Below are 18,144 nucleotides of genomic sequence, written 5' to 3' on the forward strand. Positions count from 1 at the left end.
TTTAAACGCACTACTGAGATCTTAAAGGTTCAGCTGTGCTATTGAGGAGCAGAACCAGTAAGGTAGCACTTGAGAGTAGTTATAATGTTTTGGTTCAGAATCAGTGTTAGAAAATAAAGCGTAAAAGTTATGATGCAATATGCCTGGAGAGTATCCAGCAGTAGAACAGTGATTTGAGATTAATGTATACGGAACAAGGCCTTGGCTTTCTCTCCAGGGTTGGAAACTTTATCCTTAATTGTGTTAAGAGAATCCAAGGTTCCTTGACTTTGATCAAGTTCCTCATTTCCATCGATGACGCACTAACGATGACTCGTCATTGACTACATCATTGTCAGTGAAGCGATGCTGACAGCGAGGTGGAAGAAGCAGTAAGATTATCAAAACAAGGAGGATGATTCCACATAAGCTCATGAGAGCATAAGAGATAATCCACAACATCGGTTCGTGCAAGGTCATTGTGGCGACACAGTTGCTTGCTATATCTGCTGTTGTGAAAGGGCCTTCAATCTCAGATACTGGAGAGCCACCAACTTCTGAGAAATTACAAAAAGAGAAACATTATCTAAACAGTCAATGCCTAAGGATGGAAAGAAATGACTTTTCTTAGCAAGATTTAAAATAAACAACTACAACAGTAGCAAATTCAAATAGTTCTGTACTTTAGATATTTGGAATAACTGCAGTAGCTCTGTGTTCTTCACACAGTTTTTGGGTAAGAGTTATGCTTTATCTACATTTCTGGAAAAAACAGGAAACAGTTGTGGTAAAAACCCTAACACATTAACCTGATGTCAACACTATATGACAAAAAACAATGCTTTTCTATCCCTCCTTACTACTTCTACATAATAAACACTTTCCCTGTCAACTAATTTCTAGTGATATGTCATTCAGGGGTGAAAGTGAGCTGGTACAGGCCGGTACTCCGTACCGGTAAGAACCCGCACCAGCCCATACCCAGCCCACATTAAAGCGCTGCTGCAGCTTTAACGTCGCTGCCCCTTCCCGCCGTCGGCGGCCCTGCTGGTAGGGTCCGTACTGGCAGGGCCGCTGACAGGGGAGGCAAAAGGGGCAGGGACATTAAAGCACTGCTCCGGTAGCGCTTTAAGGACGGTCCTTTGCCACGGCAGCGCTTTAACGTTCCTGCACTGCTGCACAGCAACGTTAAAGCGCTGCCGCGGCAAAGGGCCCTGCAGCGCTTTAATGTCTCTGCTCCATTCCCCCCCCCCCCCCCGCAGCCTCCGATGGGCGGGGGGTGGGGAGGCAAAGTGAGCAGTTGCCCTGGGGCTGGCGATTTAAATGGGCCCGGGGCTCCGGGCCCTTTAAATCAACACAGGAACCCCAGGCGGCATGGGCCAGGCGGCCTGAAAGGGCTGGTTGGGGGATACTGACCCCCAGCCCCGCCCCTTCTAGGGGCTGGAGCCTCCCCGGGCTCATACCAGTAAGTGGCCTAACTTACTTTCACCCCTGGTGTCATTCCCCGTGTTTCACCAATCACCCACGGAGTCTTCCAGCAAAAACAACGTAAATCAGACTCGATACTACTACTAATACAAAAATGAGACAAAATATATTTTAACACAGCAAAAAAGGGACACAATCTTACTGCTTTGCAGGGAGCCTTTAAATATATACAGTCCCTAATCTCTCAATTTATTTTGAGAGTAACAAAAAGGCTATCAAAAATGGTTGTCAGAGCAGCTGACAGGAGCATAAAAACATCCCACAAAAATACAACTAAATAAAATAGGGAAACTTGTCCAACTTATTGACAATTTTTTTAATATGAACCAACAATTATGACCACTGTTGCACTTTAGCTATATTAGGGTATAAAATGGAGCCAGGATTCCATCCTAGGTGCCCATGATACAACTTAAAATTCCAACAAATTTAAATCAGTGTATGTTTTGCCATTGCCTTCAATAGGGCAAGAATTTCACTTCTGGGGCAGTGCTCCTTTTTAAACATACATGCATGCATAATTTGAAAGATTTATAGCGAGACCAAGCAAATTTCAGCACACATTTATTTCAGTGGTTTGTAATTTTAAATGTTGGCGGTGTTTGATAATTACTTTAGATAAAAGTTTAATGATGTAAATATGACCATTTTATACTGTATCTACTTTCTGTGTTTGGCCATGAGAATCCCTCAGAAGATGCTTTGACAGATTTAGCTTAGAAAATGATTAATCAGCAATATGGTCAAACTAGGTTTTTGTTTTTTTTTTACTGCTATTTTATACTTTTCTCTTATATTGCTAACACTCAGTATATTTCTTCCATAATTCATTCATGAGACAGTCTTACATTCTTATCACTTAGTACAAAAAAATTAAAAGGCAGAATCTTACTACATGTAGGAGTTATGGTTAATGAGAGCTGCATTGCTTAAAAAGAAAAAGAAAAAAATCATATGATCTGAACATCTATTCCTAAATGAGAATTTAGGGCCTGATCCAAAACCCTTTGTTTTCATTTTGCAGAGACACAGACAGGCTGCAGTGGCTCTAATGAGGCAGCCACAGTTTATGAACCTTCCTCCTCTTCCCTCCATCTCCCCAAAAGCTTGTTTTTGTTATGAATTTTTCCAACAGTTTAGAAATAAACTAGATCTTTAGAATCTGGAATACTCTCTCCAGCCGATCACCTGAGAACTTTTCACAATTTTTTATGAAAAGACAGTCTACTTCAGTATACTCCTTTAAACAACATTGGGACAGATTTGAAATTAGCAATGGGTGAAACACATTTTGAAGCTTCCCTTAAATTAAGCTCAAAAGTTCAAAGGCTTATCTGAACTAGTAATAGTTTGGATTTCTTCTCTTCCTGCAATAATGGACAATAAATAATCCCCTAGCCCTCTATCAAACTCTCCTCAAACTTCAGCTCTCTGGACTTGGCTACACTCGAAACTCCAAAGCGCTGCCGCGGGAGCGCTCCCGGGGCAGCGCTTTGAAGTGCGAGTGTGGTCGCGGCGCCAGAGCTCCCCCAGCGCTGCAGGTACTCCACCTCCCCGAGGGGATTAGCTTACAGCGCTGGGAGTGCGGCTCCCAGCGCTGGGGCACTATTTACACTGGCACTTTACAGCGCTGTAACTTGCTGCGCTCAGGGGGGTGTTTTTTCACACCCCCGAGTGAGAAAGTTGCAGCGCTGTAAAGCGCCAGTGTAGCCAAGGCCTCTCCCGAACAGGCAAGGCAAGTACTGGAGAAATTGAAGGGGTAAGTGAGCAAGAAGGGTGTGAAGATTTGGGGAATCTGTCTGTACAACTTGTGAATTCTCTCCTCCAGAGTGGTGAGGAAAGGGAAAGGAGTGTAGAGTTTATTATTTTTGTACAGATCTGTGTATTTCTTGTGCACTTAAACAGTGATGGCGTTAGAATCCTGTCCAAAGTCTCTGTGTGTGGTTTTTGTTAACCTGTGACCCCCAAAACACCCACACTACTGGAATTCTCAGAGAGGGTGTGTTTAAGATGGGGGGATGGAGGGGAGTCTGAGGAGTCAGCCCTAGTCCCAGGAACTAGGCAGTTGGACCACAGGATCCATGCTCTCAGGAAGATCAGCACCCAAGAGAGTGCCTAGGCTCTTCAAGATGCGGCAGTGCCTGGACTCGGAGGTCCAGAGGCTTAAAGCACATGGGATCCAGCCAGCAGTTAGTTCCCTCACAGCAGTGTGGTGCATGCCTGATATAGGATGTTTGCCTGGCACATCCTGGAGAGCCTGACTCTACCAAGTCAAACCTCAAAACTGGTTTTGGTCCAGTTCTTAATGTTTGCTAATTGTATTTTTAATTTCTATTTAAAAGGCCATAAACTCCAGCAAATTCAGAGTGCAGGTCAATGTTCTATCATTAACTACCAACCTGGTTTCATCATAAAACCAGGGACAAGAAACTGTGTATTCAACAATCTCTCAAAAGTGAGGAAACAATCAGTAATTCAGTTTATTTTAAGCCTGTGAATAGGCTTAAGAGTCCCAACTAAAATACAGTAATAGAGTTGCTATGGAAGTCATGGTTTGGCCCCTTTGGGAAGCCAGTTATGCTGCTTAATCTCTGCACACCATGCTGACTGTTTACCATATATAGTCATGGTTTTCTGATGAAAAATTATTTTACCAGACCTCTTGTATATCCATAATATGGAAGCTGTCAAGAAGTGAATTCAGAGTAACTAGTGTATCTGGCAGTGTATCAACTCTCACGTGTATGTGGGAATTGCCACATCTGCACAATAGCCCGTCTTAGACAGTGGCTTACATCACATGATTTCTGAAGAAAGCAAGTTCTCATAACAAACATGGACAAATGTGTGATACTGTACCACACAGCTGAGGAGGTTGATTGAAAGAGGAATTCTTCCTGACACCAGCTAGTGATCAGTTTATATCCCAGCTAATGTAAATGCAGATTCTATTCTTATTCAGCAAGTGTAATCCCTTTTCTTTGAAGTAAGATTCTCAGAACTGAATGAAGTATCCAAATTTCATGGATTTATGACAACAACAGGGCACAGAGAGGGAGGACGCCGTCAGGTAGCCAATTCTGGCTCATTTGGCTCTCTGACGCACCAGTTTAGAAGCTGCTCTGAACTAAGCCAGCTGGTTCGGCTCACTTAAGGAATGTCTCTACAGCTATAAAAGACCCATGGCAGCAAGTCTCAGAGCCTGGGTCATTTGACTCAGGCTCACACTGTGGGGCTAAAAATAGCAATGTGGGAATTTAGGCTTGTGAAGGAGCCCAGGCTCTGGCACACCACAAGGGGAATTACTGATGCACTCTCTTGTGTTTCCCTAAAGACTAGGTAAGAGATGAGTGACAGGAGTTCACTCTTTACCCCTTGGTAACAACAACATTTCCCTAACCATTTGCTTAGGACCATCAAAAACCTGTAAAAGTCTTTAATAAATTATATACACCGTTTCCACCTTTATCTACCTTAATCCTTTCAGATATTGGTGAAAGGACAGAAAGTCACAATTTTTACTCTTTCACAAGCTGTGCTGGCTTATTACTATGATCTCATCTTTACTGGCAATGGTGGAAAGTTCGCATTAGCCTCTACTTATCTGCAAATTGTGAACTTGTAAAATGATCGTCTGCAAACACTTGGAAGGTGGCAAGGTGATAGGGAACAGCCAGCATGGATTTGTAAAGAACAAATCATGTCAAACCAATCTGATAGCTTTCTTCGATAGGATAACGAGTCTTGTGGATAAGGGAGAAGCAGTGGATGTGGTATACCTAGACTTTAGTAAGGCATTTGATACGGTCTCGCATGGTATTCTTATCGACAAACTGGGCAAATACAATTTAGATGGGGCTACTATAAGGTGGGTGCATAACTGGCTGGATAACCGTACTCAGAGAGTTGTTATTAATGGTTCCCAATCCTGCTGGAAAGGCATAATGAGTGGGGTTCTGCAGGGGTCTGTTTTGGGACCGGCTCTGTTCAATATCTTCATTAACGACTTAGATATTGGCATAGAAAGTACGCTTATTAAGTTTGCGGATGATACCAAACTGGGAGGGATAGCAACTGCTTTGGAGGACAGGGTCATAATTCAAAATGATCTGGACAAATTGGAGAAATGGTCTGAGTTAAACAGGATGAAGTTTAACAAAGACAAATGCAAAGTGCTCCACTTAGGAAGGAAAAATCATTTTCACACATACAGAATGGGAAGAGACTGTCTAGGAAGGAGTACGGCAGAAAGGGATCTAGGGGTTATAGTGGACCACAAGCTAAATATGAGTCAACAGTGTGATGCTGTTGCAAAAAAAGGAAACATGATTCTGGGATGTATTAACAGGTGTGTTGTGAGCAAGACACGAGAAGTCATTCTTCCGCTCTACTCTGCTCTGGTTAGGCCTCAGCTGGAGTATTGTGTCCAGTTCTGGGCACCGCATTTCAAGAAAGATGTGGAGAAATTGGAAAGGGTCCAGAGAAGAGCAACAAGAATGATTAAAGGTCTTGAGAACATGACCTATGAAGGAAGGCTGAAAGAATTGGGTTTGTTTAGTTTGGAAAAGAGAAGACTGAGAGGGGACATGATAGCAGTTTTCAGGTATCTAAAAGGGTGTCATAAGGAGGAGGGAGAAAACTTGTTCACCTTAGCCTCTGAGGATAGAACAAGAAGCAATGGGCTTAAACTGCAGCAAGGGAGGTCTAGGTTGGACATTAGGAAAAAGTTCCTAACTGTCAGGGTGCTTAAACACTGGAATAAATTGCCTAGGGAGGTTGTGGAATCTCCATCTCTGGAGATATTTAAGAGTAGGTTAGATAAATGTCTATCAGGGATGGTCTAGACAGTATTTGGTCCTGCCATGCGGGCAGGGGACTGGACTCGATGACCTCTCGAGGTCCCTTCCAGTCCTAGAATCTATGAATCGTCCTTGTTGACAGAGCAGCTGATAAAGCTCCAATTTTGAAAATGGCAGATATTTCCCATGGGGAATGTTTCTCTTACCTGCGCACGGACTAACTGCAAAGCCCACTCTCTTCTGAGCCCTGTCAAAGATAACGTAGAAGCCCTCCATAACTGTAGCACCAATAACCAGGGCACTGCTGGAGGAAGAGATGCCAAACCGGTAGCATTCTAAATTCTGTCCAATCCCAAGGATGGGTTGAATATAAAGCTGTTCATTCAAATAAATAATAAATAAAATAAGTAGCAGTAATCCACAGTATTTAGAAGATAATGACATTAGCTCATAACTGTGGAAGCATGCATAAACACGGCCCTTAATCTGGAGTGTTCTCCAGAGCTTTTGATATCTAATTTTGAGCACTCAGGAGTTCATAAGAAATGAATGAATTAGGGCAAAATGAGTGTTGTAAGATACTTAAAACTGGGCAGAGTGTCAATGGAGTTAAGAACCAGGAACACAGGTTAAATTGGGACTTTTAATTAGCTAACACTTAAAGGTCACCTTCACTTTCATCTAAGTGACCTTTTTACATTTTGTATTGTGTGTGTGTGCGCGCAGAGGGGGGGGGAGAAGGGGAGGAGGGAGCGAGGGATATGCATTCAAGTTACAGGAATATTCAAAAGGATTCTCTGGATGCAGTGGATCTAGAGAGCATTCATGTCAGCTTCAAGCCTCTAAATGAATAAACTAAAGTCAGTTCCACACCCTTGTTTCTCACTTTGGGGATGAAAGACTGTTAAGCTACATGGTCCATACAGAAAAAGCTTACATCAAGCCTTTGCTCTATTTCATGTTAAGTATACCTATATGTTTTAGCCAAGGTAAGAGGGTGTGAAACTGATGTTAATTGATGTTTAGTTCATATTGCCACCAATGCTGAAAAGGCAATCAGGAATTATATTGGTTTATGATTAAAGCAGAAGTGGCACATTATATTTTAAAAGCCAGGCAGTACATACTGCATCGAGACTATAATGACAATAAAAACAAATTGACCAAGTTATGGAAATTGGCAAAGGGATCATACAGGTCCTTTGCCAAGAGTGTCATTTTCAGGAAGAAGGGCCTTACCTCACACTATCATGGGGGAGAGGAATACGTTTGTTTGCCAAAATGGAAAGATCAAAATCAGCTGAAGAAAAATATGTATTGGTGTCTGATGTAGACAGAACTGATGCTTTTTTTGGGGGGGGGGGGAGGGGGGGAAGAAGGGGAGTACAAAAGCATTCTTGAAATTTTTTCCTGACAATTTGAAAAATCCCCCTTCTGCTCCACAGTTAGTGAAAAAATGGGGATGTTTTTGCAAAGTGTCATTGACATTTTTCCCTTTTAAAATTTATTTTTCAAATTTCATCAAAAATGTTCAGCAGATCTAGAAGTAGCCCAGTTCAGACAACCATTACAAATGTTTTTTGTAAGTAGGAACTCCAATGATAGTTAAAAGAAATGATTGGGCTTGATTATTTCTGTATCACCAAAATAGTTTTATACAAATGGGATGAGCAGGGAAGCTGTACAATGCAATGATGAAAGAACTAGGTCATCATAAAGTTTACTTCTTTATTGCTGTAAGGAATTATTAGACTGTAGTGTGGCTGATCAAATCCAAATAATAAGACAAGTTCAAACCTGTGGTAGGATAGTGATCCGAAATGATCTGCTGGAGTTTTCATCTCTCAGGTAGATAGAAAGTTTAGGAAATAAGGACCATGGTGTTTCAGTCTTATCCCAGCATGCAAGCTGGGAACCAGTCCAGAATCCAGAGGAGAATGCTTGGATCTACGGAAAAAAATGTGATACATACATGTTACATATCCTCTGATAGATGCATAAAACAATAATTTTAATCTCTTTAGTATTCAGGCATGCTTTCTTCTCCCTTAAGTAGGGGAGCTCAGGGGTGGACAAGACCAGTGGAGGTGTTTGTCTTCTTCTGTGATAAGACGCATGAAGCTTGTATACATTATAAGCCATCAGTGAGGTCACGTCAACCCTTCAGGCTGTTCTAATGCATCAAACTGATTAGTGTTAAGACAGTCTATTCAAAAATCTTATTGTGGCATAAACATATAAGGACTAATATGCCTAGTGGTAGGATTTTGGAAGGACTGTGGGACATGAACATTTCTATTAGGTCTGTGGATCAAAAAACTAATTTAGCCTTGGCAGCAGGGACAGAATTGTTAGAAACTATTTAACTAACTGCAGTAAATATGTAGGCAGGATGGTCAAACTCATGAGCTCCCTGAGCAATTACTGCAACATCAAACAGGAAAAGTAGTAAACTAACCTTTGCTCCTTCCCCACCCACTCCACAAACTTTCATGTACATCTGGAGCTGAGCACAGATACAAAGGAGTAGGTACATTTTAAACACAAACAATCTAACAAAGTCAAGAACCTTCTCCCTTCTCCAGAGACACACTATTGTCTTCATGCGACTTCCAAACTATGAATTTAGGGCCTGATCCAAAGCCCTCTGAAATCAAAGGGAACCTTTCCACTGACTTCAGCAGACTTTGGATCAGGCCTTTAGTCCCTTTTCCTGCCTTACCCCTCATACAACTTGACATGCTTTTGAAATAAAACAGATTAACAGCATTTCTTAATAAGCCATGGTACTAACCAAGCAAACAATAAACCCTTGCAGAGCTTCCCCACCCAAGAAAAACATCCCGTCCTACTCCTTGAAGCACATAAATGTTGACATGATGCCAGACAAGGCAAACACACTTCCTTAATCCTGTGCAGTACTTTGTGCCTGTTCCTGTATCTTATGAAACACACCACACCGTACCTTGCTGTAAGAAACACCATCACACCAAACATTCTGTGTAGGCGAACAAAAAAGCTAAACCTAACTTTCTTTTACATGGTTTATTTATGCGTATTCACCATAATAGACTCTCATAACAAATTGAAGCCATATACCCAGAAATTAGTTATAGAAAATTCCAGTGGTGACACGTATTTGCAAACAGGGCTTAAAACTTTCTCCAAGTCTTAAAATAAATGTGAATAAAAAAAACCCTCCTGCTTGGAAGTCAGAACACAGCCATCAATCATTTAGATTTCAACATTTCCTAATGCAATACCTGTCTATCGTTCTTGTATAACCCCCATTACTATAGTATCTGAGCACCTCACAATTTTTAATTTAGCCTCATGTCACCACTGAGGTAGAGAAGTGTTATTATCCCTGTTTCACACATGGGGAACTGAGGCACATAAAAATTAAGTGACTTATTCAAGGTCACACACAGAGCAGGGAATTCAGCAGGATTTCCAAAGTCTCAGGCTAACATCCTAACTACGGAACCAACCTTGGTCCCTTTCGGGCAAGGTCAGATGAACTGATGCCATAGTACTCCTCCCACACGTTGTATAGGGACCACTTATTTTACAAAGAATGGGTGACATCATCATAACAGCAATGTTTGGAGAAATGTTTTGAGATGGTGACCTGCTCATTTCCACAAAGGACTCTGGAAGATCAAAGTTGCCAGTGGGCTATCCAGCACTGAACAGGCTGCTCTGTGTTAAGGGCTTCAGTATGGCAAAGGGGCAAGCACTGTTCCTGGGCCAGCTAAGCACTTAAATCATGGGAGTTGTCCCATTTAAGTCAATGGACTACTTGTGTGCTTGAAGTTAAGCACATGCTAAGTGGTTGGCTGGCCCAGGACAGAGTGCTCAGCACTTTGAAGGTCTCAGCCTTTGGTCTGTCCTACTGAAAAATAATCTAGAAAGAAAAAATACTTCTTTTCTCTCTCAACCTTCTCTAGGAAGACCGACCTTGCAGTCTGAAAAATACTGTGTGCTGGCATACAGCGTGGACAGGGCAAGACTATAAGGTTTTGAATGCTTGCTTTGATTTCAAGAATAATAGTTTCTTACATTATACTTGCCTGCCTTATTTTTATATGCCAAACCAATATATTTCGGGAGGCATGGCTTTACACCACATAAATGGACCCTGAAGGTCACTGAAATAAAGATTTTAGCTGTATTTAAGAATCCCCCTCCCACCACCACTTTTTAACAGAATGTTAATCTAAGCAAATGTCATATTTCAATGAAACAGTGCCTTTCACAAGCAAAGCATGTTGAAAGTGCTACTACAGCACTGTGTTGCAGTAGAAAGTACAGCTACTGAAATATATCGGATGCTAAACATGATCCTGCTAACATTACTCATGTGAGTCAGAGTCTGACACTCCGACTCCCCCTCCATGAACAGTCCTGATTTCAGTAGGACTGGTTCGAGAGCAAGATGCCTCTAAACATAATGGTGGCAGAATCAGACCCATAAGTAGCTTTATAGATATGAATAGTCTCACTGAAGTCCACGAGACTTTAATGACAGTAGGCATTATGCCTGACAGGAATCTCTTGCAGAATCAGCCCTTTATGTTTCATGAACATTTACTTTTGAATCAGTGAACTAATTGTCAGGCCCAAGTACACTGAATTTGAGAAGCAGGTATTACATTAATGGTTCTTCAGTGCATCAGAACAAGTATTACGCCACTGCAAAAGTGCTCAACCTTTTCCATATTAGGACCCCTTTTTCCATACTGGGACCCAACCCTACCCAGAGCCATTGCCCATTTAGCAACATGTGCAGGGTGATCACAACCTCCAAACACACCAGTTCAGGACCCCCCCAGATTGAGAACTCATGAACTCTTGTGCTAGACAACACCTGAAAATATTCACATGCAGGTTTTCCTTCAAGGAACAAGGCAGGTTTTACAAGATCAGCTTACCAAAGATGTGCTCACAATTGCTTCGACCACAGCATTGAAGACTTTCTGGGGCAGACGGAGGAGAGTGGTGCCACTGTCTACTATCGCTTTGTCTGCATTATACTAAGAGAACAAGAGGGAAGGAACAGAGTTTATACACCGTATGCAGGTTAAATGGTGTAGTCAGTTGCTTCATAACAATGACTAGACTGTTCTTTTTCAGTAGCAGTCATCATAAAATCTTTACTTCATGTAACCTGACAGCACTCTACAGCTGGCAACCTGCGTTAAAATGAGGACTAAGAATGAAAGACATTGAATTAAGGTTTCCCCCATAGTTGAACATACTACAGCAGGCTGACGTATTATGACCTACAGTACTATGCACCTGACTTAAAAAGTAATTGGGGAACTTCAGTCCTCCCTCCTGCTTGTCCTGAGTCACCACCAACAGTACAAATGTCAAGCACTTCACCTACTTTTTACCTTTTTTTTTTTTTTTGCCTACTACAGAAACAAAGGAAAAAAAGTCAGAAGTGCAAAAGGAACTACTGAACCAGAATGGTGAATTCAAGTCTTGTCACATTATAATCCATGCTTTCAAAATGGACATGTTTCTCTTCACTATACAAAATACAATAAATTAAGAAGCTTCAAGCATGAGTACAGTATATGAATACATAAACATTAACAAGGCATGCCTTTTACAAAATACATGTTAGTGATTATTGTTAATGATAAAATCATGTGGAAATGGTAGGTTTTTCTATGAATGCTTTTTCTATCAATTGAACCAATATATGCAATATTATTTGAGAGTTGGATGTTTATGGCACAATTTAAAAACAAAACAAACAAGGAAACAGGGTCCTTAATTAGTTTACACTCTTAAATTACAGAAGTAGTAGCACAATTTGAAATCCTTAAGTTTAATGAATATCAATTACATGGAATATTTTTAATGCAGCTCTGAAATGCGCGGATTAAACTCAAATCTTGTTGAAACCAAAAGATATTTTGGTTTTCTTTTGGTAGTGCTCGGCCCTGCAGATTGCTGAGCACTGCTAAAAAAATGCCGAGAGTCTAAGCATTACCTTGAACCATTCAGTGTTCACTCAGCATGTGTGCAGAAATGCTTCTATGGAGCAAAGGGAAAGGGAATTGGGGGAGGAGGTTGTGGCCAAGACATGTTGTTGTATGTTTAAAACAAAACAAAAACAAAAAACACCAGCTAGCAAACACAAATGATAAACACTGCAGTTCCCCTTCTAGTTTTACCCTCACGGAATTCCCTCAGACCCTTTATAGCCCAAAGTCAGCCCTGCCCTCTTAACTGGCTCAACTGGGAGCAGCTGTTCTGGCACAGAGACATTGGACCTATTTCAGGAACCCACCCTGCTAGGGCCGGCTCTAGCATTTTTGCCGCTCCAAGCAGCAAAAAAACAAACAAAAAAAAAAGCCGCGATCGGCGGCAATTCGGCGTCAGGTCCTTCGCTCTGAGAGGGAACGACGGCCCCGCCGCCGAATTGCCGGACGTGCCGCCCCCCTCTTCATTGGCCGCCCCAGGCGCCTGCTTGCTATGCTGGTGCCTGGAGCCAGCCCTGCACCCTGTGACAGTGCAGTTTGAAATATTTTCCTTTTAATGTGTTTGGCATATACACACACACATTGTATTGTTTAAAATGTACAAAGTTTGTTCTTTTTCACAGGTTGTCACTGACTTTTAAATCTTATAAAGAGGGCTGCAACATACTTCCATTTAGAAGGGCGGTACATTTCAGAGTTTAACTTTGATTGCTTCACTTTTGTTCTAAACCAAATGGATGGAATCTTTGCTTAAAAAATAGTTAGGTTTTTGTTTGTTTGTTTTTTTAATCTATAGACAAATACCTCTCTGCAGTCCAAGTTAAGGTTCTGGCCTCCAACTTCCAGTTTGAGAATTTCAACCTGGTAATACCATTCCTCCTTTATAGGGGTGTACCAGATATCACCCTTGTACAAACTTGATTCAATTCCACCCATGACCTGAAGAGAGAAAATCGTAAGTTTCAGAGTAATGCAAACTTTCCCCCCCCCGCTACATGCATAAAAACTAAGATAACTGATTACACAGTGCAAAGAAATTTTACTGAGCTCCATCTTCAAAAATTCGGCTGTTGAACACAATTGGATAAAAGGATATATTTCAAGTATTTCAAATGTCAAGATGCCAGAGGGCACTTGCTATAGTTAACAAGTCAAACTCCTCTTGAAATATCCTAAGTACCCGCAACGCCTGCCAACTTCAAATTGATTTCCTTATGGTCGTTCCCTTCTTGAGTTAAAATTAAACAGTGTTTTTAATGGTACTGCCAAGGCTGAATCTAGGCAACACACAAGAATGGGAAAGAGCATTAAGCCTTCGCATTAAAAATTCTCTTAAGAGTACAAAAGAGTTAATATAGCCTAATAATGCAATTTTTAGATGCACTTAAGAGAAATGCAATATGGCAGTTGAGCCAATGCTACCATTAGTAGTTCCTGGTAGCATTTCTATTTCTGTTTACTGTATCAAAGGTACAATTAAGTTAGTTAGTTTTAATTTAAGGCCGTTTCTTTGTCTTACTGACCTCAAGGATAGCATTCTCTGAAATGCTTCCAGTTCCACATGCAGACAGGCAGAACTACAAGGTCTCAATGTGTGGATGAGATGATAGTGTAGGGAGGCAGGTTTTAGATTTATTAGGACCCTTTGAGGAAAGGAGGAGCCTATACAGGAAAGATGAGCTCCACCTAAACCAAAATGGGACCAGACTGCTAGCATGTAAAATTAAAAAGGTTGTAGAGGAATTTTTCTAAAACTATGGGCTGGGGGAAAGCCAACAGGTGCAGAGGAGCACACAGTTTGGGCAGAGACATCCCGTAGGGATTAATTTATTAAAGGGGGAACTCTATTTCCTATTCTTTGTGTTAGACTATAAATTGGTAAAGTGCAGGTAGTAGCTAGTGAGGAACAGTCACACATAAAAGAATCCCATTAAAATATAAACACATGGAGGCAAACTGACTATTGACAAAATGTACAAGTGCGTATATACAAATGCTAGAAGACTAAATACTAAGATGGGTGAACTAGAGTGCCTGGCATTAAATGAGGATACTGATATAATAGGCATTGCAGAAATTTGGTGGAATGAAGATAATCCATGAAACAGAATAATAGTGGGGTACAAAATATGCTGGAATGACAGTAGTTCATGCTGGTGGGTGAGTGGAACTCATTGCCAAGGGATGTTGTGAAAGCTAATAGAATAACTGGGTTCAAAAAAGCATTAGATAAGTTAATGAAGGATAGGTCCATTGATGGTATTAGCCAAGATAACCAGGGACAAAACCCCATGCTCTACGTGTCGTAGATCTTCAACTGCCAAATGCGGGGATTAAATGACAGATCACACAACATTATCCTGTTCTCTTCATTCCGTCTAAAGGCTCTGGTACAGGCCACTGTCAGAAGACAGGATATTGGGCTAGATGACTTGTACATAAGAATGGCCATACAATAGGATCAGAATTTGGTCCTTGTCATACACATTTCTCAAGTGTATTAACTTACACATTTGTCAAAAATAACTGTAGCAAAAATTTGTAAGGAGTAGGGACCAGATTCTGCCAGCCTTATTTACATCAAGTACGACTGTATTCCGAGTGTTCCTGTTAATTGGAATTATGTTACTTGCAGAGTAAGGTACAACTCAGTGTGAGCAAAGGTGGTGAATCTGGCCTCAAGTGAAGATGTTAAGGGACAGTGCTTCTTTCTTACAAGTTTCTAATTAAAAAGACAAAATTCAATATACAATGTAGTGGTTGGCTCAAAAAAAAAGCAAAAAATCAAAAGAAAAAAACAAAAGGTAATTAGTTAAGCATATTTAAGTAAAAATGGATGAAGGATGGAAAGAATAAAGAGGCACTTTAAACTTTTTAAATTAAAAATAGATTTCTTATGTTTATTAATTTTGGAAAGCGACAGAATGATTAGTTTGGATGATTTTTCCCTTTCAGACTGACAGATACCCACAAGACTACCTCCGTTGGTACCACTTCCAGAAACAGGCATTCCAGCACCACACATTTGCAGGGAGAAAACGTTGGGAATCTTTGCTTGACTCACAAGGGAATCAAAGAATGTCTCCACCGAACTTGAAGGCTAGAGTATGGTGGGGGGGAGGGAGGAGGAAAAAGAGGCAGATAAATACAGGATTATTCACACAGATGATAAACTGCTTTAAGAATCATTTAAAAAAGTTTTTGTAGAAACAAGCAAATTGTCGGAGAAAAACTCTCTGCTTCCACAAAATCAATCACATAAAATCCCTCTTCACTGGATGAAGATGAATTTCTGACAACTGGAAAGGAGAACGGAACAGAAACTTTTGTTATTTCCCTTTCTCTAGATATTTCTCACACACATTTTTATTCTTGGTCATTGTTACATGCATCCAGAAGACATCAGTGTACTCATTGATTGCAGTATTGGCTCCTGACAAATTTCGCTGCTAAAAGCGCCCAAGGGCACTCAATTTCTGCAGAAGTATTTGCCATATATTGCACCGTGGGTCAGCAGAAGAATCAGGAATCAGTTTTCCCTGCCACTTTTCCATGGTCAAATGGCAGCATTTTAGAGCTGAATCATCCAGCAATTCAGATTTTAACTCTAATCTTCAGTGTCTTTAAGTCTCACCTTCCTTCCTTTGGAAGGGGTGGAATATCAAAATGCACTTAATTAACTATTAGTTTAATAATTGGTGTCACACACTACATATCTAGAGTGATTCTGTGCCCCCACGCTAGCCTTTACATTTTCTATAAAAACAGTTAGGCTGGGCAGGTTTTATATTAAGATATATCAGCTCTGCATTTCATAACACTTGGCTATTTGTTTGGCACACAGAATACTAGGGCCTGATCCTGTGAGGTGAGCACCCGTAGAACTTCACAAGACCAAGGCCTTAATAAAAAGAGAGCAAAATCCTTGAGTATGTTATTTGCCTAATCAGCAATTTGAAAAATAGCTTCCTTCCCTCCCTGCTACCCCAGTGAATGACAGTAAAGAAGGTTGAACTCAATGTAATTGCCATCCAATTAGGAGTAAAGCATTCTAGTTCTGGTGGCAACTGATAACACAATGTATGTTATAAGTGGGTAAGTTTGAGTTTCTGGATTTCTCAGCGCAGCACAATGAATGTAGTGTTAAAGTAGTTTGGGTGGTCCGATTTTCATTTCCAGATCTCTAGAGTTATTGTAAATTTAACCTTCTCTCTCCAAATTTTCTGGTTTTTTAATAGTAGGGCTGTGTGTGGTTTATAAAAATAACACACCCTATGCACGTTTTTGTAAAAGTTCCCCCCCCCCCCACATTACAGATATACATATTCCAACTCTTAATGCATGTTTGGTTTTTGTTTGTGTGAAATAAAATAAGCAACATGGGGCTTTGTCTAGTACATGCATCAGCTTCCAAGCAAGCATAAAGAGATTAATCAAGAACGCTCCATGTCCCAAACTTATATGTATTAGGAGACGTGTGGCCTCCTACCAGACTTTACTTACCTTGTGTTCAACAGCCAACCCTTCCACCACTAGAAGATTGTTCAGACCAAATGAGCAAAAACTGGATCATCAGCCCCCAGATAAACCTAAATCTTCATTGGGGGCAACAACTCCATTTAGGCTTGCTGGGATCTGCCAAACCTGATAGGCTCCCAGTGGACATGGGGTAACTGGCTTTGATAACTTTGCTAAGGGCTTGTGGGGAGAAGTGGGAGGAGAAAAAACAAGGAGTCTAAAGCCTTCAGGGGAGTGCTCCATGACATTTGAAAGCATCTCCCTTCATTACCTTGTTTTTATTTTTGGCTTTGTTTTAATCATGAAAGGTGGGTCAGGAGAGGAGCCTTACCTTGGCTAAGGCATCATAGGCAAGTCCAAGGATCCCATGCCATTTAACCCCCGGTAAAAAGAAATTCTCCGATTCCAGAATGGTAGCAATGTTGATAGTGTAAGTGCCATTGATTCCCTTTGGAATGGTAATGATATCAGTGCCAAGCACTCCAGTCCAACTTCCTTGAGTATATCGAACAAACACATCAGTGCCTTGTGACTTATATGTACTTGACCTATACAACGGGGCAGGAGACAAAAGAGATGCTATAAAATAAATGAACTGCTCCTTTATAATGCTAATCATGCAAATGCTGTTTAACAAAATTATTCCTACTCAAGAAAAAAAAGCAACTTCTTGCAAACAAATCACATATACTCAAGGACGATTGTAAGGGAATGGAAAGAGAAAGTTGACCCCCTATTTTGGTATTTAATCCCTTCAGTGATTAAACTCTTCAGAATTTGAGATGGCTTTTTCATCTGGGATTGTACTAGACACGGACAATAGGACCCTGATTCTGGTTCCGCCACTACCACTATAGAAATAAATAATAGTGCATTAAATTTACAGTGAGAAGGTCGGTGAGGTAATATCTTTTATTGGACCAACTTCTGTTGGTGAGAGAGACAAGCTTTCAAGCTTACACAGAGCTCTTCTTTGGGTCTGCGTTAGTTTCCCAGACCTGAAGAAGAGCTCTGTGTGAGCTTGAAAGCTTGTCTCTCTCACCAACAGAGGTTGGTCCAATAAAAGATATTACCTCACCCACCTTGTCTCTCTAATATCCTGGGACCAACACAGCTACAACACCACTGCAAATATTCAATTTACAGGAAACTGAAAAGCTCTGTGTTCAAAACTGAAATGCCAAGCTAATTGAATAGTTTTAGACAGACACCTAATTAACATTATTAAAAATTCCATTTTGGGTAAATAGGAATGTAATTCCTAGTTACATACCAACAAAACATAAGATGGTCTGAAATGCATATAACTTAATTGTAATTCAAGGAAGGAGACTTAGATTTAATAGTGAGTCATTGACTTA

General features: G+C 40.8%; 1 protein-coding gene across 1 annotated transcript in view; it reads right to left on the reverse strand.

Annotated features, from left to right (window-relative positions):
- Nucleotides 1-18,144, reverse strand: part of LOC112106287 (beta-secretase 2) — a 72,469-nt gene continuing 54,325 nt past the window's right edge. The window contains exons 3-9 of the mRNA XM_024199446.2: nt 17,115-17,331; nt 15,237-15,365; nt 13,070-13,204; nt 11,201-11,302; nt 8,064-8,213; nt 6,473-6,641; nt 1-536 (exon numbers count right to left, since the gene is read on the reverse strand). Of these exons, the coding sequence (XP_024055214.2) occupies nt 283-536; nt 6,473-6,641; nt 8,064-8,213; nt 11,201-11,302; nt 13,070-13,204; nt 15,237-15,365; nt 17,115-17,331 (1,156 nt within the window). The 3' untranslated portion in view covers nt 1-282. The remainder of the gene's footprint in view (nt 537-6,472; nt 6,642-8,063; nt 8,214-11,200; nt 11,303-13,069; nt 13,205-15,236; nt 15,366-17,114; nt 17,332-18,144) is intronic.

This window comes from Terrapene carolina, unplaced genomic scaffold (assembly GCF_002925995.2).
Source record: "Terrapene carolina triunguis isolate 2854851 unplaced genomic scaffold, T_m_triunguis-2.0 Scaffold31, whole genome shotgun sequence".
Taxonomy (NCBI): domain Eukaryota; kingdom Metazoa; phylum Chordata; order Testudines; family Emydidae; genus Terrapene; species Terrapene triunguis.